This window comes from Nelumbo lutea, chromosome 2 (assembly GCF_056320005.1).
Source record: "Nelumbo lutea isolate HS-2025 chromosome 2, American lotus-T2T, whole genome shotgun sequence".
Taxonomy (NCBI): domain Eukaryota; kingdom Viridiplantae; phylum Streptophyta; class Magnoliopsida; order Proteales; family Nelumbonaceae; genus Nelumbo; species Nelumbo lutea.
In genome coordinates this window covers 57429357-57453690 of record NC_142685.1, presented here as the reverse complement: position 1 = coordinate 57453690, position 24334 = coordinate 57429357, and the positions used below count along the sequence as shown (strand labels likewise).

The 24334-nt window shown below is 37.4% G+C and overlaps 1 protein-coding gene across 1 annotated transcript; it reads left to right on the top strand.

Moving 5' to 3' along the window:
- The first annotated feature begins 1275 nt into the window (after positions 1-1275).
- Positions 1276-23321, top strand: LOC148870913 (vacuolar protein sorting-associated protein 24 homolog 1-like). The gene is made up of 7 exons (XM_088972647.1): positions 1276-1524; positions 1688-1805; positions 2031-2107; positions 4432-4534; positions 20371-20492; positions 22730-22924; positions 23020-23321. The coding sequence occupies exons 1-7, from the start codon at positions 1459-1461 to the stop codon at positions 23095-23097; spliced, it is 759 nt and encodes a 252-aa protein (XP_088828773.1). The 5' UTR covers positions 1276-1458; the 3' UTR covers positions 23098-23321.
- The last annotated feature ends 1013 nt before the right edge of the window (positions 23322-24334 follow it).

Genomic DNA, 24334 nt, shown 5'->3' with positions numbered 1-24334 from the left:
GGGGGTGCAAAAAAATTTGAAATTGGAAAGTTTCCTTAAATATAGGGAATTAGTTAGAAAGTAATTATAGAAATTAACAAGAATTCATAAAAAAATCTGGCCGATGTGCTCACTATATTAGTCTACATTGATCAATGTGTCAATGCTGCGGATACTGTGAAATGAAAAATGAAGTTTTGGCCATTCCACTCATGTCATGCCATGTGCCAATAATCTTAAAAACCAACACATCAGCATGTAAACCTGGTGATTTGGCCTTTTAATTTAGGTTTAGTATAGATGGCTTTGAAAAGAGCCACTGTTGAAACATTTTGAATCACTGTTTGGTATTGTTTTTCTTTTTTTCTTTTTAAATTTTTGATCCATTTTGAATCACTGTTTGGTATTGTTTTTCTTTTTTTTTTTCTTTTTAAATTTTTGCTCCATTTTCTTCCATTTGCACCTCAAGTTTGTCACTCTATTTGACCCTATTTTTCTCACACAATGGGACTTAGCCCATCCCTCATGGCCCATACCCCCTCCCTAAAAAAAAATCTTGTGACAACATGATTTGTTTCTAAGCCCATTTTGGGAGTGCTTATTTGATAAATAAGTACTTATAATGAGGGGCGGTACTTTGACAGAACCCCAAAAACCTTCTAATCTTTGGTGTGCTTCAATCTCTTATCCCCCTTACCAGATAGGTTCTGCTACCCACAAGACACTATTCACATGCTACCTACAGAGCCACAAGATGCTACAGCTGCACACCTCTATCAATGACAACATACAAGTACGAAACATGTTGAACGTGCCGCTGTAGTGTATTGTGGGTGGTAGATAATTAGATATGAATGGGGAACTTTGGCAGTTTGGAAAAAAACAGCCAGGGCTGTGTTTGGGAGCTTCATGTGCATGACATATTATCTTGGACTTGAGGTAAAAGAGGATCTGCAATCAATATTCTTTTAACCAAAAAGACAAATAAGGAAGTAAGTTGGATAGTGTGTCATGTGGAGAAAGCTGAGGTTGAATGGTTGTGGGCTTCATGTATTTTATGATTGGTGTGGAATGTTATTATTGGTTCCACAGCCTGCTGAGCAGCTAACACCTTCAATTAATCCCATCGGCTTTGATTAAGCTGCCTTCACCGAAGAAACTACTAAAAATAGCTTTGCCAGAAAGTTACTTTCTTGGGCTCAACCATAACCAAACATAGCCTTTAGGCTTTCTGTCATCCTTATGTGGGGCCCACCTTGCAAAGATATAAGCCGCTGTGTGAAAACCCTCCCAAACGGCCACGAAAAATATCCGTGTTTGAGCCAGAAGAGCTTTCAGCCTGTTGATTTGGGCCATGAAAGGAAGATAATGCCATAATGGGCCAGGTTGTGGTTGGGTTACGGCCGTGGGTGGCCCATTTCTAAACCCAGTTTAGAATGGACATCCCGAGAAAGTCCATATCCACATCTAACCGAGAGCATGGACGATGGGAGAGGTTGGCTGGCGCCGCCGCGGCACAACGCCAGCGTCCAACTCCGAGAATTGGTATGTCTGATCACCGCGCGCATCTTAGAAAGCATTCGTATTTTTCCATGGAAGAACAAATACAGAAACGAAGATCCTAAGCGATCTTAGTGCATTCCTTCTTCTTTGACTTTTTCGTCTTCGTCTATATCTTTTCTTTCCCCTATTATTTGGGTATTACAAGGTAGAGATGGATAAAGTGAAAAGTCTGTTGAAACCCAAGCCAAATCCACAGCAGCAATTGAGAGATTGGCAGAGGCGACTCAAGCAAGAGTGCCGCAATATCGAGCGCCAAATCCGAGGTCAGTTCTCGGTTTACAGTCAACAGCCCATTATGTCGTTCTTTTTTTTATCAAGTTCTTTTGCCTCTGTTTCCGATATGTATCATTCATTCCAAAACGGATGCAGTTCGAGCCTTGTTTCCTTCCACGGATCGGAATTTTGATCAATGGGATCGTCTGATACGATGCTTGTTTTAGTGATTTTGAATAACGATTTTTCATGGGTTGCTTTTCTGTTTATTCCAGATGTGCAGAGAGAGGAGAAGAGTGTACAGAAAGCGATTAGAGAAGCTGCCAAGAGAAACGACATGGTCTCAGCAAAGGTATAGCCTTTTTGAGTTTTCTTCGCTAAAATAAAATTCTGCTGAATTTTATTATATTTCTGATATTTATTCCAACTTTTTTTTTCACCTCGTATCATGTTTTATGCATTATATGCTTGTTAGTTGATTTAGAAGGAATGAATTTTGATTACCAAATAAAAAAGAAAAAATTATGAAGACCATAAAGAATCATGGAGCACGGAAGTAAATGGTCTCGACACTATCTTGATCAGAAATTCATGAAATTTGATGGTTTCTCCTCCCTTAACTTACAATATAGGTTCAAATGATAGTGCCAGCTTCCCACCAAAAAAAAAAAAGATATGTGCCAACAAGATACAGTATTATATGTGCAAATGCTCTTTAAATCGTTTACTGGTGTTTCCCGGTTATCCCATCAGTGCCCATATGATACACTGTGTTAAATCCATTTGATCAGCCTGGTTATCAATGCTCATATCAGTTACCCTAACTTCTTGGACGTATACAGGCTTTTCATGATTAAGTACCAGTTCACATCTCCTCAGGGTTCTTAGTTTTGGTTAGGATTTCAAGCCATACTGAAAGAATAACCAGAATTGTTTTCCCTAGCATGAAAGTTGTCATAATTCCTTTGATTCTTCCCTTTGTTTTTCTTGATTCCATGACTAGAATTGTTTTTCTTTGATTTCAAGCTATACTATGCCCTTTTTTCACTTGCTTCTTTTTGTGCCAATATAGATTCCTCATCTTCAAGTAGATCTTAGGACATTCTTTATCTTTATACAGGAACATTTAGTAGATGTTTGGGGTGACAGCATACATCATTTATTTGGCCTTACCTTTTAGGTCTCCTACACCAAAACACAAAACAATTGAATGTGAAGTTGCTAATATTTTTGGTTAAGAAGATAAATTATATATATGAATGAACTTCACTGTTAAATAAGAAAGCAAGATGGGAAAAACTAAACCTTGGAGTTAAAAGGCAAACAGGAAAGGAAATTAACATCTATAAGTCAACTCACCTAGAATTAATTTTTCATAATCTCATTGGAGAGATAACCAGTGTATTGCCTACTTGAAGTACCCAAGAACATTTATCAACAAAAAAGCACCCAAGAGAATGAGAAATTCAACTTTGGAAGTCATCTCAAGGATCTCTTTAAAATAAATAGATAATTTCCTTGAGAGATTGCACTTTTCTAGAAATGGAGTCTATAGCTTTCCTTGAGTCATTATAATGATTTATTGTTTTAGGGGACATGGAAATCTTGAGCTCTTAACGAATCCCAAACAGCTAAAGGATATAAGCCCAAATGGAATGTACCACCATAGAGCGTATCGAAACTCAATAGTTTAGGAGAAAAATGTGGACTCTTTGAGCAAACAATTGATGGATTATCTAGGAAGAGGGGAATTCTAAGATCTTTTCTGATGGGGTCTAGGACAAAGAGATTATTGGCCTGGTCACTGCTAGAGTGGTCCATTTTATCAGTATTGTTACAGTGATTCATTGTATTACTGAGGAGACTTGATTTTGGATACATGGATTTCTGACAATGCATTGAGGAAATGATAGGACTGCACACGATATTAGTGAAACTGAATAATAAAGGGGCAGTATTTTGGGAGAATTTTACAACATAAGGTGTTTGTGGAAAGGATGGCATTACACAGAATGGAATGGTGAAACAGGATTCATGTAGCCGACCCCATACAGTTGGGATAAGGCTTAGATGATGATGAAGTGTTTGTGTGAAGGACAGTAGGTCTTAGGAGAAAATTTAATGTAATTCAATATTCCCAAGAAAAGAGTGAATTGAACCTATCGGTAGGACAGAGAGTGACTTCTAGGTTGTCATTAATGGATTCTAGAGGCTCCTATGGCTAATGGAGGTCTAAGGCATTTGATGAGGGAGGCTAAGTCTCAGTTTCTAGATTGCATATACCATTTTGATGGATTCTGAGGTCTGCTAACTTGAAGCAGATAGCCTAGTCAGATACTGGCCTCATGGAGGTTTGTTTGCCCCTTCCACTTGCCTTAGGTAAGTGGAGCTTGCATCATATCCTTTCACCCTGACCTTAATGTGGTTTACTATTTCATATTGAAGTTCATCATCCGTAGATTTAAATGGAGATCTTTTTTCTGCAGGTACTATTATGTTTCAAGTGAAGATGAAGAACCTTAGGATTTTAACTAGTGACACCTTTTAATAATCTCATCCTTTTCGATCCTTTCTGTTACTAATCTTCATGGTCAAAATCTCTGTTTTACTACATGCTTCTGACATTCAAAAGTTTTTTCCCCATATTTTACATTATGACATGTAATATGCTTTTAGGCACTTGCTAAGGAAATTGTGAGATCAAGAAAGGCTGTGAACCGTCTTCATGAGAATAAGGCACAGATGAATTCAATTGCAATGCACCTCGGGGAAAGTGTTGGTATGGTAGATCTCTATATAAAATTATGGGAAATTGTCTAAAACTCACCACGAGTTTTCAGCATTTCTCTTAAACTCATCACAACTTTTCAAAATGTCTAAAACTCACCATGTCACTAACTTGACGTTAAAGAGACTAACGGGTGTTAATATATTACCATTTTAACCTTCATAGAAAAATATAAAATATATACTAAATAAATTATATTACCATTTTATTATTTAGACATGAAAAAGGAAAATGTTCAAAAAAATATTTTCAAATATAAAATACATAAAACCATAGAAATTAAAAAAATATAAAAAATTATAGAAATTGCAAACAAAATAAAAATTTATTTTCAAATTATAGAAACTATTGAAAAAAATCAGAAAATAAAAATTGTAGAAAACACCAAAAATTATAGAAAAACACAGAAATTGTAAATAAATAACAAAAATACAGGAAAATTTATAGATTGTAGAAAATAGAAAAATGTAAAAAAAATAGAAATTATAACAAAGCATTGGAAATTATAACAAAACACTAAAAATGCAAAAAGAAAAAAACAAGAAAATTGAAAACTGAAAAAGACCATTTTTTTCTCTAACTCACCATTCAGGGGTAATTTGGTCATGAAAATTGTTATTTATGCTGACATGGACACATCTGTTAAGAAGCATTAACAGTGCACCAACGGAAGGTGAGTTTTAGAAAATAAAAACTTACTGACATGGTGAGTTTTAGACATTTTGAAAAGTTGTGATGAGTTTAAGAGAAATGTTGAAAACTCATGGCGAGTTTTAGACAATTTCCCTAAAATTATAGATTTACTTTTGCATATATCCTTCTTTTTGAGAAACTAAACTGTATATTTGAATAAGTTCTTAAGTGAATTTTCTAATTTATATTATTGCTTTTGTTCCCTAACCTCCTTTTTTTTTTACCTTGCAAGAAAGAATTAGAATTATAAGGTAAGTTAGGTCCAAATTGATTTGCTTTGATTAGTAAGATAACTCTGTTATAAAAGCACATAAATAGAGAGCAAACCGTGTGTTTGTTTTTTTCCGCACCTAATAATAGGTCCAACTGCATAGCATCTTACATTTTTTTTGTTTGATAAATAACTGTATAGCATCTTACTTTGCATGGCTATCATATTTTATGATACCTGGATGCCTGTACACGGATGCCTTATTATGTTAGATATTTCAGTTTTTGGTATAAATTTTGTCTCTAAGACCTTGTCCAGTGGTGCCCCCATCAATATGGGTAATGTAGATAATATGTATGTCTTTACAGTCACATATATTTTGCTGCTAGAGAAGGCATTGACTTGGGAGGAAGGGTAAACCCATAGGTATTCCCATGCAATTACATGTAGCGTTTGGGAAGAAAAGAGAAAATCTATAGATTCTATACTGAAAATATTAAGGACTTCTTTGTGTAGAACTGCAGTAGATTGTTTATGGGCATGTATATTTGTTCTATTCTTATTTGTCTTTATTTTAGGGCAGAAGGGTATTATGGTCATTGTACACTATAAAATTGCTCTTATATACAAATCATTGGGGTGGTAGGAATAGTCAATTCTGCTCCCTTTTCCTTTTTATTTTCTTCTCTGTTTCTCTTCTCTTCTTTCTCCTTGTCAGCTTTCTGTCCTTTTTTTTTTCCTTCTCTTAACACTAAAATAGTGTTCTGCTAGTTGACAACTCAACAAGTTGGTATCTGAGCAGGTCTAAGCCCTCGTTTTTTTATCTCATGTTGCCTTGACCCATCCGGTTACATGAGATAAGTTTAGGGCTGGATGTTCAGTTTGTTTTGGCCTGATTCTTGAAGGCTTCTTGGAGATTCAGTTCCTGCCCAAGATTGGAGATCTGGAGACTGCCCAGAAACCAGGAAGAATCAGAGAGATCAGATCTTTTTAGGGTTTAAACATTAAACCTTTGATTGAAGGTGGTACCCAGTGTTTTCTGGGTAGATTTTCTTTATCCCCTAAGATTGATTTGAAGCAGTAGGTTTTGGGACTTCTGGAGGGAGTAGCTAACCTGTTTTATCTTTCTCTAGGGTTGGTCCTAGGGTTTTACTACAGGAGATAGTCTGAATCATAACCATAAGGGGTTACTTCAGATTGTTTTTATTTGTTGGGTTGCTGAAAGAGTGTTTTCAACCTGTTAACAGGTTGTTTGAATTGATTGTTTCATTTGGGAGATTTTTTTTATCAGATAGGTGTGAAATCAAGTTAACAGAAGGGTGTTTTTTCTCCTCTTTTGGCCAGATTTTGAAGTGTTGGAATCGTGTGCAATATGGAGGCTGCTAGAAGTGAACCTAAACTTAGTTGAGAAGGTATGTTAGGGTCTGGAAGTCTGACAGGAAGTATTAGTTTTCAGATTGCAACAGTGAAACTTGATGGGATGCAATTATTTAGAGTGGGCTCAGTTTTCTAAAATGGCAATCGGAGGAAGAGGAAAGATGGGTTATTTGGCTGGTGATACTAATATACAGGACACTACAGATGCTTCTCATAGTAAATGGGTTCAAGAAAAATATATGGTTATGACATGGCTCTGCAACTTTATGCAGTCCCATATTAGCCAAATTACCTATGGAAGAAAATGGCTAAAGAAATTTCGGATTATGTGTAGAGACACGTTCTGAGCCCCTTGATGTTGCTAGAGCTTCTGACTTAAGGAGTGAAGTTACCAATCTTAAGCAAGGGGAGAAGCTGATGTCAATTTACTTTTCTACCCTAAAATCATTGTAGCATGAGGGAAACAATTGATTGGAAGAATAGAAACAATTCCGCTACTTAGAGGAAATTGGTTGAGAGGAATAGAGTTTTTAAGTTTTTTGCTGGGTTGAACTTAGATTATGACATAGTTTGGTAGCAGAATTTTACGCGAGATAGTAACACTTTGTCTCAGGCATACTCTCTTGTGGGCTGAAACAGTCTCCCAAAGCATGGTTTGACAGAATTATATATTCCTTGGAGAATGGAGAGATTTGGTTATATGCAAGCTTAGACTGATCATACTCTATTTAAAGAAATAGATCTTTGGTGACTATCCTTGTGGTTTATGTTGATGATATAATGATCACAGGCAACAATGTGGGAGAAATTGTCTCTCCTAAGAAGCTACTAAATAAGGAGTATGAGGCAAAATACTAGTGTGAACTGAAATACTAATATTTCTTGGGCATTGAAGTAGTCAGGTCTAAACACGGCATATTTGTGTCTCAGAGAAAGTATGTTCATGATCTTCCCCAAGAAACAGGAAAATTGGGTGTTAAACTGGTAGATACATCTATTGAGTTAAATCACAAGATCAATGCAAAGGGTGGTGAACCTCTAGAAGATAAGGCTATGTATCAATGGTTTGTTGGGAAATTTCTATATCTTTGTATGATTAGATGACATTTCTTTTGCTATCAGTTTGGTTAGTCAGTATATGCACATTCTAGGAGTATACATCTTCTAGCTGTTAAAAGGATTCTTGTTTACTTGAAGAGGTGTCCAGGTAGAGGCATACTTTATCAGAATAGTGACCAAATGAAGATTGAAGTGTACAATGATGTAGACTAGGCCAGGTGCATTGGTGATAGGAGGTCTACTCCAGGTAGAGGCATACTTTATGGGCTTGTTTATTTGTTCTTACTCTTCTCTGTCTTTATTTTAGGGCAGTAGGGTATCATATTGTACATTATAAAATCTCTTATAAATACAAATCGTTGGGGCAGCAAGAACATTCAGTTCTCCCTTTTCCTTCTCATTCTTTTGATCACTTCTATGCTTTTCTTTTCATTGTATTTTGGGTGAGTGAGAGCTCTTTAGAGGGGTACCACCTATCTCCTTTGACTTGAGGCTTTTATTGTCTAGGGGTCTAGGGAGGACTTTTCCATAGGACAAAAGGTGGCTTAAGACTTTGGTTAGAAAAGAAGGGGATAAAATGGCTCAACAAAGTGGCACCTAGGAGCCAATTGAGGGGTTATGAGTGGAATTTATCACCTTGCTTGAGTGCCTATATAGTTGGGGGACATGATTTTGATCTTCTTTGATGGATTGTGACCAATGTTTTAAAAGGCGTGGGAGCTCTAGGCAAGGTGCTCCCAAAATGCCCTAAGGTGTATGCCAGAGGCACTAACACCTTTGAGGCGTACGCCTCAGGTGCAAGAGGTGTATGCCTCAGGCACTTTTTTCATGAGGCATGCTAGAGGTGCATGCCTCATGCGCCTCATGCACATCTGATATAAAAATACAGAAAAAAAAAAAAGAAAAAAAGAAAAAAAAGGAAAGGAAAGGAAAGGAAAGGAAAGGAAAAGAAAAGAAAGGGAAGGGAAAGAAAAATAAAGAGAAGAAAAAAAGAGAAAAGGAAAGAAAAGAAAAGGATAAGGGAAGAAAAGAAAAGATAAGGGGAAAGAAAGTGGTTTGCCCCCTGCCCCTTCGGTTGTGGGGCTTTACCCCCTGCCCCCTTTTTGATGCAGCCCAATTTGTTTTTTTGAGTTAGGCTTGCCTGTGCTTCAACAAAACCCCCCTTCAACTAGTGTTATGCATCTTTATTGTTCTTAGTATAAAAGATTTTTATTAAAAATAAAGAAAAAATGAGATCCACCCTTCCTCTTCATCCTCCTCCTAACCCCCCTCCTCTTAAGGCGGCTTACTCCTCCTTGTGTTTGGGAGGCTTACGCCTCTTGTGTTCTAAACCACGCCTCACGCCTCTAGGTAGTGGAACACCTTGTGATGTAACCGTTTTCGGCCACGTACCAATGTTTTGTGATGTAATTTTTTTTTGGCTAAGTACCTCGTTATTTGACCCGGTGGTGGCGTGCCTTAGTGATGAGCTACTTGGTGGTGAACTGCCTACTGGCGAACTGCTCGGTGGAGAACTGCCTGGGGGCGAACTGCCTAGTGGTGAACTGCCCGGTGGCGAACTGTCTGGTAGCGAACTACCTGGTGGCGAACTACCTGGTGGCGAACTGCTTGGTGGCGAACTGCCTGGTGGCGAACTGCCTGGTGGCGAGCTGCTTGGTGGTGAACTGCTTGGTGGCGAATTGCCTGGTGGCGAACTGCCTACTAGGCGGCCGGTGACTTAGAGAATGCTGGAGCTCCCTGGTGCGGCGCAATCCGACTGCCCTCAGCATGAGGTGGTCTTCTTTCTTTGTAGGCAGCGGGAGCTGAGGGACCTGCGAGAACTTCATCTTTTCCTCCTCTTTGTAGGTGGCGAGAGCTGAGGGACCTACGAGAACTCCATTTTTCCTCCTCTTTGTAGGTGGCGGGAGCTGAGGGACCTCCGAGAACTCCATCTTTTCCTCCTCTTTGTAGGCGGCGGGAGCTGAAGGACCTGCGAGAACTGAATCAGAGGTCCCGGGGGTATTTTCCCGGTGGGGGCTCTCCGACGCTTAAGTTAGCACTCTTATTGTAGAGAGCTTTGAAGATAATATGAGAGAGCTAGAGAGCAGGGTTACTTCCCTTTTTTCATCCCCCTCCCCTTTGGGGGGTGAGGTCTTTATATATCGGAGTCCTCGCGGGTTAGGTGGGTGAAAAGCCTCCAAACGGTAAGACTCGTCGCATCCTGTCATAACCAGGGTACGGTGATGAACTCCTCGAGGTCGTCAGGCTGGCGCTTGTGTCAGGCGGCCAGGTCGGCGCCTGGGCCGAGTTGTTAGGGGGCGCCTGCGTCAGTCGGCGGGTCAGTGTCTAGGCCAGGTCGTTAGGTCGGCGCCTGTGTCAGTCGGCGGGTCAGTGTCTAGGCCAGGTTTGTCGGTGGGCGCCTTATGGGCGGCTTGGCCGGATCATGCGCTAGGTTGGTCCAGGTCGCGCTGGCCGCACGCCGCACGCAGCTCGCGCAGGCCGCGTGCGCCGCGCAGGTCGAGTGTGTCGTGCGCAGGTCGCGCCAGGCCGGCCAGACTGGTGCCCGGGTGGGTCACCAACTTCGTAAGTTTGTTGGCTGGGTGTTTTCCTAGTTGTCACGAGGTGCCACGTGTCACAATTTCACTGGAGGGCCAAATCTGCCCTCATCACCTTGCATCACGCCTCCGCGTTTTAAAACATTGATTGTGACTGCCTTTTCCTTGACTTCTATTTTGGAATTTTGCTTTTATTTTGATGATTTTGCTTTTTTTCCTTCTCTTTTTTTTTTTCATGTTTTGGAGGATTTATGTTTTGATTTTGAACTTTTCTTCTTCATGATCATGTTGCCCCTAATTTGGATGGAGGTGGGTAAGTATTCCTCAAAAGAACCCTAGGGAAGGTTAATTGGGGTAAAAGTGAAAATATTTTTGTGCTTTTGTCATCTTTTTTTTTTTTAATTCTTTAGGTTTAAGAAAGAAAAGGACAACTCCAAAGTGGCTTGCAAGGGATTAAGATGTGATCGTGAGTGGCTTGAGATAAATATTCAGACAAAGATGGCCTCCCCTTTTGTGGATCTCTCGAGGTTTTCGTCACCCCTTGTCTAAGATACAAGTGGTAGACTCTAGGAGACCTTTGCTTAGTTTTTTTTCCTGGATTTTTTTACTTTTCTTTATCTTTTTTTCCATGTTGCCCAAAGAGATGCTCAAGGTGAGATTTTCATTCTAGGAAAGGGTTTAGGTGTGTTTTGGGACTTTTCAAAAGGAAAGGCCAAGGCTCAATCATGGGTAGCAAGGGGTGAATGTGTAAATATAGGTGGCTTAGTGGAATAGCAATCAACTAGAGATGGCCTCTCTTTTAGTGAACCATAATCAGTTGCTTTGTCCTTAGTCTCGGGTTTGATGAGAGTAGAAAGGGAATTTCTCTTTTTCTTTTATGATGGTGCCCTAGCTTTTTTCTGGGCTGCCCTTTCAGGTTTTCAACCTATCAGGTTATTTTTTTCCTTAACTTTTGCCTAGACCACCATTTTAGGTTTTTTGTCCAATGGGCTATGCAAGGTATTTTTTTAATCCTGTTAGCATTGGTAAGCCTTGGGAGTTCATTTCCATCAAGGTCGACAAGTTGAACTTCATGACTAGGTAATACTTTCATGATGACATAAGGAACCCAATTAGAGTTGAACTTTTCCCTAGCATCAAGATGACCCTATGAGGGCTTTCAACACTAGATCTCTTGGTTGAAACTCCCTTAGTCAAATTGTCTTTGCAAAACCTTTGTCAATTGACTCTTGATAGGCTTTTATGTTGCATCAAGCATGTAACTTTTTTCGTTAATGTTCAATAACTCTTACACTCTAATTTGTAGTCATTCTTCTTTAGAAAGGGCATCTTCCACCAAAATCCTTCTAGTCAAAATCAGGACTTCAATGGGGAGTATTGGTTCCATCCCATACACCAAAGAGTAAGGTGTAGCACTAATCAAAGTGTGGATGAAGGTTCAATAAGCCCATAGGACATATGGGATCTTTTCATGCCAGCCTCTGTATGTCCTTATGGTCTTCTACAATATTGATAGTCTTGTTGGCAGCTTCGATAGCTCCATTGGTCTGAGGTAGGGGTGTCAATTGGATTGGATTTGGTACAATCCACTCCAGTCCAATGTGAGTCCATTATAAATGGATCAGGTCCAATCCAATCCAATGAATATTTTGGACCATTTTGAACCGATCTAATTCAATGTCTAGACCATCCAATCTGTCCAAATTCGTTTGGATTTAGATAGGTTTCAACCCAAACCTGGTCCATTGACACCTATTCTTATCTTATATCAATGGACCAGATATTGGTTTAATCCAACCCAATCCATTATAAATTTATTATGGACGGACCAGGTCCAGTCCAATCTAATAAATATTTTGGACCGGATTGGTCCAATCCAATGTTTTGTTGGGCCGTCCAATCCATCCAAATTGATTTTGGACTGGACGGGGTCCAATCTAAAACTAGTCCATTGACACCCTTAGCCTGAGGTCTATATGGGGAAGACTTGTGCCTTTTGATTCTGTACTTCTTGCAAAGAGTATCAAGGTATTGGTTGTGAAAGTTCAGCACATTGTCAAAGATGATTTCATGTGGAACTCCAAATTTGTAAATAATGTTGTTCGTGATGAACTTGGCTACATGCTTTTGGTGACATTCTTGTAGGATGTTGCTCCGACTCTCCTTGTAAAGTACTATATCACCACGAGGTTGTACTTGTGATTGTTAGATGCTTTAGGAGTTATCCTACTAATGATGCTTATTCCCTACTCTAAGAATAAGAATAACCAAACTAGGTTGTGAAGACCGATAGGTGGTGCATGGACCATGGAGGACATCTCCGTATATTTCACATTGGTGGCATCTCTTGGTAAACTTGTAGTCTTCCCACCATAGTGCTCTAGCAATACCCCATTCATTGTATTTTCTTTGCTAGTATGTGCCCATTCATGTGGGGTCCACAGCCACCCATGTGGACTTGTCTTATCTCAAATTCTCAATTGTTCTTGCTTAGTTAAGCAGAGTAGGTGAGTTTTATCTTGGGCCCTCTTGTGCAATTTTTTGCCCTATAATAATACAAATAGGCTAATTGCTAAGTTGCCCCATCTTTATATGAAACATCTTCTGGAAAAGACTTGTCTTCTAAGTATTGTTGAATGTCATAAAACCAAGGTTTGCCATCTAACACTATAGTTGTGTTGCCAATGGTGTAATCAAAGTTTAAAATGTCGATGTCGATATCGCTTACCCAAATATAGGACATATGTCGGTAATGTCAGAAATATCGGATGGAAATATTGTAAAAATTATAGACATTGTGGAAATATTATGAAATATGTGGAAATATGTAATGATATTCTATAAAATGATTAAATAAACATTAATGCACCTTTCTAGACTATTATCTTCCATGATGCATATCTTTTTGTTCCAATAAATAATTAGAATTAAATCATATAAACAATATAAGCCATTTAATATTTTATTATTAAGAAAATTATTTTATTTTATTCTAAATAAGTAATTAGTTTAAGTAATATTTTTATTATTATATAAAATATCTCACTATTTTTGGTTTTTATGAATATTTTATCTCAAATATAAACTTTCTTATTATTTATTTCATTTTTTTTACTTTTATAATGAGGGTATACAATATCACTATATAAGCTATTTATTAAATCATATAAATTAGACAAACCATTTAATATTTAATTATTATAAAGACATATTATTCATGCACTTTATTTTATTTTAATAAGTAGTTAGTTCAATCATTTATTTTTATGAATATTTTATATTTTATCTTAAATATTAATTTTCTTATTATTTATTAATTTTTGTTAGCTTTATAATGAGGGTCTACAATATTACTATAGACCTTCATATACTTGTAATAAGACTATAAGTTTTCTATTAGGAGGTCTATCGTATTACAATAGACCCTATTGCTCTATAGCATACTTGTTATTATGTTTTAAAGATTCCATTTAAAGGCTTGCTTTTGTGATGGTCTATAGACTTAAATAGACCATCATGTACTGTGGGCTGTCTGTTATAAAATAAGTTTAAACATTTAGGCTTAAGGGTCCATTAGTCATTCGAACCCTTAACCTGAAATTTCAAAGACTCTACAAGCACGCAAAGATGCAGTGCTCTCTTTTTCTCTATTTGTTTATGATGAAATTTGATTGTCTTCACTTTGAATATATGCTGATTTGTCGACATTTGGATGAAATGTTTCGAAATATTGTATTTTTTTTGTCTTTTTAAACGACATAGGCGATATTTACCGAATGGTCGAAATATCGACCGACATTTTGTAATTTTTTAATTCAAGTGAGAGTTCATGTCGGTATGTCTCGACACTGGCATATGTCGGGTGACATAAGCGAAATGTTGCGACATTTTAAACCATGGGTGTAATAGTAAATTAGTTCCTCTTTTTGTTCAATCACAATTGTTCGGATGCGGCTCCCTTTAGGCATCTGGAATAGTGAACCCAAGGTTGCTAGTGCATTGGCTAAGTGCTTCTGTTCTCTAGCTATATGGTGAAAAGAGATGTCTGGTCAGATTTTATAGGTGATCATGATATGTCTTGAGTCTTTCATTCTTGATCTTCTCAATGTTGATTTGCCTGACTAATGATGAGTAGGGAATCACCATAGGCTTTGATTGTTTTGACATCTAGCATCAATGCTGCTTCCAAAGCATGATTGGTGATACATGCCTCATATTCTTCCATGTTGTTACTGCAAGGGAACCTTGATATGAAAATGAGTGGGACCTGTAGTTTGTCTGGAGAGACAAGGATGAATCCTATACCTCTACTTGCGTCATTCTTGGTTTTGTCAAAATACATCTTCCAACAACTAATTGCTTGTTCTGATTCTTCTTCATGGGTGAGGATGTCATCATTTGGGAATTCTGCTCTTAGAGGCTTGTATTCTGGAAGGGGGTTCTGTGAGATGCTCTGTTATGGCTCAACCTTTGATAGAGTTTTGTATCGCATAGATGATGTCAAATTCTGATAATAGAAATTGCCACCTGACTGTCCTTGTAGAGAGACTAGGTCGAATGAGCCTTAGTGTTCTTTTATTTTCTTATTAGATGTGTCTATGTTAATGGGTCTTCCAATATAGGCTTATCAACTATTTTTTGCTCCTTTTATGTTTTGTTGTTGAGCTGGCCGCCCCATTAAGGGCATCATTGTAATTGTATCACAAAGATTAAGTTAATAGATGTGATTAGGAGTAAGGGGAGAGATTAGATCGAACTCTTCTCCTTCTCCCTTCTTCCATCCTCTTCTTCTTTTACTGCTGATTTCTGCTGCTGCTTCTTTCCGATATCTCTAATTTCAATTCTTTCTGATATCAGAGCACCTTCCTACCATTTTTTCTTTTTTCTTTAATCCATACACCCTTCAATTGGAAGAGTGTATGGAGATAAGTTGCTGATTATCTTTAAGCTGTTTGTACCTAGTTGGTAGAGGGTTGGAGATCTAGAAGTTGGGAGTGGAATGCCAAGAAATTGACGCTGCCGTTTTTTGCCCAAAAACCCTAGCCAACTAGAGACTTTTCAAGTTACGGATCAAGGAGATTATGTAAGAATGGCGCTCAGGGCTTGGGAGGTTTCTTTTGATCCCTATAAGAGATTGATTGGAGTTGGAAGCCTTTTGGAAGTCTCTGGTGGGAGCAGCTGAAGTTCTCTCACTTCTCTCAGGTGGCCTAGACCGAGGCAAGGCCTGTCTTTATTATCTTGCTTCTGATATTGATAAGTGCTTGTTGATGTAGTAGATAGATCTTTCTTTTCTTCCTTTCTCATCATGTTGTCCAAGTTATGCTTCATTGATGTGTCTATCACCGAGTGATATAGGATGGGTGGCTGGCCTAGAACTAATTGTATGAGGATTGCAGGGTTGACTAGATACTCCTTGATCTTGTCAATTGTTGCTTGACATTCCTTGGTTCATTCCTCGAAAGAATTCTTTTTGAGCAACTTGAATATTGGTTCGTAGATGGGAGTCAATTGGGTGATGAACCAACTAATGTAATGTATCCTTCCCAAAATTCCTTTTATCACTTTCTCTGTCTTGGGAGGTGGTATCTATAGAATTTCCTTGACTTTGATAAGATCAACTTTTATTCTCCAATGATTGGTCATGAACTCCAAGAGTTTGACAGAAGTTGTATCAAATGCAAACTTATGAGGATTCAACCTTAGATTGAACTCTTTTAGCCTACTAAACACCTTTTTGAGGTTGGCAATGTCTTATTCCCTTTTCTAAGATTTGGCTATCATGTCATTGGCACATACTTTATCTCTTTGTGCATCATGTCATGGAACAAGGTTGTCATGGCTTGTTGATAAGTAGCAATAGAGTTCTTAAAACTGAATGGCATGACTTTCTAATAATTAGTGCCCCGAGGTATGCTAAAGGATATTTTCTCCCTGTCTTCCTTTTCCATGAGAATATGATTATACTCTGAGAAGCCATCTGTGAAGGAGAGAAGGGAACTCCAAGCAATGCTGCTTGCTAGGATGCCAATGTGAAAGAGAGGAAAGTCATCCTTAGGGCTGGCTTTGTTCAAGTACTTGTAGTCTATGCCCATTTTGCATTTTGACTCTTCTGTCCTTGGGCATTGGTACCATATTTGCCACTTAGGGTAGTGTGAAACTAGGAGAGAACCTACATTACATTGCTTTTTATTTCTTCTTTGATCTTGAGGGCCCATTTTGGCTTCAGTCCCCTAAGCTTCTGCTTCATTGGTTTTGCTCCTGTGGTAGGCAATTTGTACACCATAATGTTTGTGCTTAGGTCAGACGTGTCTTAATATGACCAAGCAAATATTTTTTTGAATTCTTTCAATAGTGCAACCATAGCTTCTCCTTCCTCGGGGCTAAGGATATTGTCTACCCTGACTATTTTTGGGTTGTCTTCAGTGCCGATGTTGATGGTCTTATCCCATCCCCTTGTCCATTGGGACATTTCTTCGTGCCACTTGAATGATTTTGTTAGCCCTTCAGTTGTATCCTTGTGTTCATCACTTAGACTATTCTCAGGGTCAGAAGGTGAAGCCAATTTGAAACCCTTAGAAGACCACAAAGACGTATAGAGATTGTGACGAAAAGCTCCCCTATGCTCTATGGGCTTATCATGTCTCCACCCACATTCCCATCAGCATTACACCTTCCTGTTGGTGTACAGGATGGAACCAGTACTCATTGAGGTTCAAATTCTGACTTGAAGGATTTTGATGTAATATGCCCTTTTAAAGAAGAATAGTTGTAGATCAGAGTGGAAGATTTACTAAACATTAATGAAAAAAGATTACAAGCACTTCGCGACATAAAAGCCGACCCAGAGAGAATTGCTAGAGGTTTTGCAAAGAAAATCCAAACAAGGGAGTTTTAACCAAGAGATCTAGTGTTAGAAGCCATCATGGGGGACCATCTGATGATAGGGGCTAGTTCAAGCCTAACTATCCTTCAAGTGCTGATGTTGAGAACTGCCAAGTGCTTCTAGGATTTTTTTTTTCTTTTTTTATGCGCTAATTTTTTCTCAGGTTGTCCTTTTGGGTTTTCAACTCAGTGGACTAGAAGAATGTCCTTTCTTTGGAGTGGTTGCATATAGAACAGGGACCTAGATTGCCTACATTCTCAAGGTGGGATCAAGCCATCATAGTTCAATAAGAGATTGATTAATGACAAGTGCTATGTAGCTTAATGAGATTTAGAAAGGGGACAAAATATGGTTTGGGACTCAGGAGAGGAAAGAAAAGGATAAAAAAGGCTCAAAACGGATATTATATATTGGGTTGCTTTGAAGGATTGTGGGTTTGTGATAAAGGATAGTAAGGTTTAGGTGAGGGTTCTAGGGCACCTTCCTTGCTGAGAGTTGTAAGGCTAATGGCCCTTTTCTTTCTTTTTCTTTTTTTTTTTTTTCCTTTTGAGCGAGGGGTTCCTTAGCTCCTTCGACTTAAGGCTTTCATTGTCTAGGGGGTCTTTGGGGGGGTGCTTTTCCATAGGACAAAACATGGCTTAGGACTTGGGTTAGAAAAAAAAGAGTATAAAAAGGCTTAAAAAAAGTGTCACCTAGTGCCAATTGAGGGATTATGAGTGGAATTTATAACCTCACTTGAGTGACTGGATAGTTGGGGACATGTTCTGGACCGTTTTTGATGGACTGTCTGTGAATTTGACTTTTCCTTGAATTTTGTTTTGAACTTTTTTCCTTTTCTTTGGATGATTTTACTCTTTTTTGTTATTTTTTTGCAGGATTTATGTCAAGGTTCTGAATTTTTCTTTTTCATGGTCATGTTGCCCCTAGTTTTGATGGGGGTGGGTAAGTATTCCTCATTCCTCAAAAGAACCCTAGGGAAGGTTCTGAAATTTTTCTTTTTTCTATCCTTTCTGGGTCAGAAGCTTTGAGATATCACGTAGTATCTTTCTTCATCTCTTGGATGTTAGTAGCCATTGACAAATTTAGGTGAAACTCTGGTACATCCTTTCATGTATTCTCTAGTATTTTGCTATTAGTATATATGCATTGTCTATTTGTAGAAGTAGTTTACATTTTTCTATAACAGAAGTTTGGGTTAGAAGCACATTGCCAAACTCATTATATTGGCCATTGACAAACTTGTTATGTTAGAAGCACATTGCCTCTAAGTTAGGTCAGCTAGTTGATTTGTTGAATGGGGCAACCGGTTATTCATAGATGTACCATGGTCATAATTAAGATAAATGCTGGACTAGTGCTACATTGAAGGCAATACCCAATTTGAATTGTTTGACTCCTGAATGCAATGAAACACTAAGAAATTATATCAGTTGGATGCTGAATCCTTAATCATGATGTACAATGTATGAATCAATCTTCAGCTGAAATGGAGTAACAGATACCTCACTGTTCCATGTCTATTATAGTCTTTTTATTCTTTCTGTTAACAGTATAGACTGCATTAGAGTCCATATTTGAGTGTCTTTTATAAGTTATATAGGTTTAGTTTTAAAGCAGTTAGGAGCTGGTTCTGGTCAGTCATTGAGTCTGAATCAGAAACTTTTGAAGGGAGAACCAGGAATTTCTAGTGAGTTTGTATTGAATCTGTGTAATTAATTTTTTTGGAAAAGATGAATGTAATGAAATAAATTGAAGCTTGTGAGATCCAAGGACGGGTATTTTGGGGTTTTCTTCTCTCTTGTTAATATCTTTCTTCTTACTATGTCTCTAATTTCACACATTTTTTTCCTGAATCTTGGAGTACTCTTGATTAATCTCATTTAGTCTTTAAGTTCTTGATTTCTTCTTTCTGAATTCTTGCTAATTTCTTCTCAATTATTTGTTAGGGATCCCACCCCCTTTTCTTTGTGCTATAATATAATGATTTTGAGTTTTATCTATTCATACACTACATAGTCAAGGCCATTTTCTTATGTACACTATAAATAGAATTCCTCGTAGTAACAACAGTAGTGATGCTGATCATGAGAATTAGCTGAATTCTTGATCATATACTGAACTAGTTGAAGCCCCTTTAACTTTCAGGGTTTCCTTATCCAGGCCTATCTTCCTATCCTTGATTAACCTCTTCAGGATTCTCTGGGTAGATTTTGATTAGGTATGTCTCAGATAAAATTGGGTAGATCCTTGGGTTATGAGAGGTGGAGCTCTGGTCCTTGGCATCTTTGTCACCAATGTTCTATCTTTAACTGTTTACATGGGTAAGCAACAGTTTAGCTATCACTTTTTGTATTATTATCTCTGTATCATTGTGTTATCTGTTTTATAAAATTCTAATCACTTATTGATAAAAGAAGCTCCAGATTAAATATGGATCTTTAGGATGATAATTTTGTGGAAATCAATGTTGGTTAATAATTTTTTAATCTTCACTCAGATATTATTCTCGAAAGAACATTGGGCCTAACCTTTCGTGAATTAGAACCAGTACAAATATTGGAGCCAATCAGTTATATATACTCAATTTGCAAAAGTAATAAAGCAAATAATTGATCATGCAGATGGGGTAAGTCTAATCACATTAAGGACTATACTTCTATCCATTTGCATGGCATCCTTGTTTATATGTTGCACTCGCTCTCGCTTATTTTTCTGTAGACACAACACAACTGTACTGTAGTAGCACTTGTAGAATAGAATGGTCAGACAGTTGAATTATGTGGACCCCATATAGTTGGGTAAGGCTCTATTGAGTAGCACTGATAAATATGAAACAAAATTGTATTGATTACTTGCACTTTATCAATATTGATCTTGTACTTTTATTTTTAACTTTGATTCCCATTTTTCAAGAATTCGGTTTGGACCATCTGAATTAATTTATGAAAATAAGCTAGGGTTCTCTTGTTGCCAATATCTGTTTGATCTTTGGTCCCAAGATGTTGTTCACATGTATCTTTGTTTTCAGATAATTAGTCCTTCTTTTTCATTTTTCTGGCTGTATTTGCAGCAATTGCTCGAACAGTGGGTCATTTATCAAAAAGTGCAGAAGTCATGAAGCTTGTTAATAACCTCATGAAAGCTCCTGAAATGGCTACTACGATGCAAGAATTTAGTAAAGAAATGACCAAGGTATCTCTGTTTCTGTCTTCATTTTCTTTTCTTTCTCATCTAGGAAGCTTCCATGCTTTCACTAAAAAGAAAACTTGATAGTCTCATGTTTCATATTTTATTCAAATTTGGAGAGGTGTGCTAATATTTCTGATGTTCACTGGAAAAAGTAATACCATATCATCGACCCTGCTTCCATGCCTTCCGTGTGCTTAATTTACCTGTAATGTGGCCATCAGCAGAATTATTTCTTCTTTTTTTATTTCTTGCTTTTATTTTTTTTATCAATATTTCTTGCTTTTATTTGAGAAGGTAAAGTAAGTATTTATCTGACTGTTGGTGGACTTATCACTGGATAAAATTTACATGGTACTGCAGCATATTGCTGAGAAGTTACCAACTGTTCAATGAATTTGATTGCTTCCTGCAGTGTTTCCATTTCATGATTCATTAAATTTGGACTTCTTCATTTTTCAGATGTGCTGGATGAGTATGAGTATGTTGACAGATGATATAGGACAAGCTTTTGATTGATGTGCAGGACCAAAATTAGAGCTTAAAGAATATAATTCTAAAACCCAAGTCTAGGAAACAGTGCTTAAGAATATAATTCTATCCTGCCTTGCCTGAGGCTTAAGCCTAGTGAGATCTCATTTTTTAAATTAAAGCATGAATTAAAATGATATATTGAATTATGCACACGATGAAGGTCTATAAGAACATTAAAAGCTTAAAAACTAAAATGAATGATAGACACTCTTACAAACTCTGAATATCTCATTAGAGAACTCTTGATGTAGACCAACACCTCATGGGGTCTTAAAAACCCATAACATGTTAAGAGTAATAAATAAATTGTCAGTCTAAACTCTAAGCAAATTACACACAGAAGCACACACATTGAAAACCTAGAACTGGTCTTTTAACTCGTTATTCTGATGTGAAAACTTAGGGTCCATTTGGTTCCCTGGAATTGGTACCTGGAATCGAAATCAGAATGGCCATTACAATGCCAATTGTTTGTTTTGTTGGAATGGGATTCCAATTACCATTCCTGGCGGAATAGGATTCCCCCATAAAGGGGGCATGGCCATTCCAGGCTCTCCCCTTGGAATGGGATTTCCATTCCAATTCTAGGATATTCCAATTCCGATCCCGAACGTGAACCAAACGGACTCTTAGTTAATATATAAACTATGAAGCACGTGTTAATATAAATCATCTCAAGGTGTGAGACATGTCTTGCACTTCCAAGTACCTCAAGGCATTTTCCTTGAGCCTTGCCTAGAGAAAGGTTTCCAAGGTGTATGCCTCAGACTTTTTAAAATATTATACCTAGAGAAAGGTTTCCAATGTGATGTCTTAGGTAGGGCTGTCAATGGGTTGGGTCTACCCAACAGACCTAAACTGACCAAACTGATTATAACTATTATGGTTCCATGCTTTTGTCCCAATTAATAATTGGATCGGTTCCAGTTCTTGCCTGTCCCAAACCAATTCAGACCTGGAACCGATTATTTTATTAAATATATGATTTTTTTATTTTCTTATAATTTTTTATCATATTTTATGTTTGAAATGGTAAATTTGATAGATAATAAGTAATATAATATTAATTTAAAATGTTTAATTTATTAACATATAAATAATTTAGTATTTTTCTATCATTTTTATTAAGGTTATGTAATCAAAATTTAAATGCTAAGTTATTATTTAAATAAACAAATACAGTTTTCAGTATAATTGGGTCTATCAGGTCCCAATAGACCCAACTATTAACCGGGATGGTTCTGGGTCTGTGACTTGTCCCGATTAATAATTGGTTCAGGACTGGTTCTACATAGACCCGACCCATTGACAGCCCTAGTCTTAGTCATCCACATCGAGCCTTTCCTTTTGATCTTGGATCTTATCAGGCTACTGATAGCCTTGTTAGAAGTTATATGTATAGAAGTGACTTTTACTGGTATCCTCTGCTGAACTAGGTTCTGTTTTTCACTTTTTGATGTTTCTTGTTAGAGGATGGAGCTTGGTCTTTTAGTTTTGGACTATGGATTTGCTACCATGAATTTTCTTTTTCCCGAATCTGTGGACTTGTATTTGAACTCTTGTTAATCAATAACTTTTTACCTCTCATTCTTTTTTAAATGCAATATTTTTTTTTAAATTAAAAATTAGTAACTTCAACTGGCAAGAAAAGAATCAGTTTTTCTTTCTGAAATTATTCACTGCTGACTTCTTGTGTACATGAGCTGTAGGCAGGAGTCATTGAAGAGATTGTGAATGATGCTGTTGACACAGCACTTGATTCAGAAGATATAGAAGAGGAGACTGAAGAAGAAGTTGACAAAGTTTTGACAGAAATAGCTGGTGAGACTGCTGCACAACTCCCAGAAGCAGTCAGGAGAGAGAGGATAAAGCAACCTGCACAGACAGCGAGAGCTGCCCAAGAGGTATTATTATCACGAATGCACTCCAATTCCCATTTTTTCCCTTCTGCAACCTTTATAAGACATTTAAGGAACAACTGGTTTATGCTTATTTGCAGGAAGCTATAGCTGAGGGGGCTGACGATGAGGAAGAGCTGGAAGAAATAAGGGAAAGGCTGGCTAGAGTGAGGTCATAGCTGGCTACATGCATGTTAGGTTTGTACTTTATTAACTTGGGTCAAGCTGTTTCCTAGTTGGTGGATGATGTCTTTCCAAACTGTTAACAGGCAGTTGATCCTAGCTTCTGAAATTATCAGGGAAAAGAATTAGATGTATAATAGTTCATGTTCAGATGTGATTAAGCTACATATATTCTAGTTAATACAACTCAATCTTAACCCCAAGCTGTTGGGGTCGGCTACTTTGAATCTTGTCCTGCCACTGGTTGGCTACATGAATCCTTAGAGAAATAAAAGATTTACATGGTTCGTTAGTGTGACCATCTCCACAGGAGACAGGACCATGTATCCCAGCTACAAAGTCTTCATCTAAGATAAGGATACCACACAGCAAGACACTTTTAATACATCATTACATCTTGGCTCGGGAGGAACTGATGCAATTTGGTTTTCGCCCTAGTTTTAGTTCCTTTGTGCCTGTTCCCTAGTTCTATCTCTTTCTTCTGCTTGAAAAATTTTAACATAAATTGCTTATAAGAAATGAAAATGCCTACATCTGAATCATGGTGCATCACTACAAGCACAAAGAAAAAAATAAAAAAGGCCATATATTTTGTATAGGTATGCTCTAATGTGATTCCATAATAATCTTTAGAAACCTTATCTGAATTTGATTTTATTAATAACCAAACATTGATCTGATCCAACTTTCAACAAAGACTAGCTAGCAGCATAGCCCAATCCCCTCCCCCAACCAACCTTGATGAAGGTAGGAATCATAGGATTCAATTCCAAGTATTTGCTACAACCAACAGAAGATAAACCCTCCAAATACTGATTTTTTTTTTTATTCCAGCTATTTTGGCACTTTGGTCATTCCTAATAGATTGTTTGGGTTAAAAAGCAGCATGCATAAAAAGTTATAACTATCTTATTTTATTCCATTTAATTGGATTTTGGAAAAAAAGTTTCTCCCAATGTTGAAGCGAAACCCTCCAAATATTGATAAAATTTAAGTATCATATGATTGATGTTGATTTTTGGCAATACTTAATGCTGTTTGAACCCATTTGATGGTGGGATTCAATCCTTGATGCAACAGACAGCTTGCAATTTAATAAACTCCAAACCTGCCTACATATCCTGTCTCCAAACCCACAATGCTTAAATATTTTGTTTGGGCATGGTAAGGTTTGAAGCATTTAGATTGGATTTTTTTTTTTACTTTATTCAGGTTACTGAATTAATCTTGATT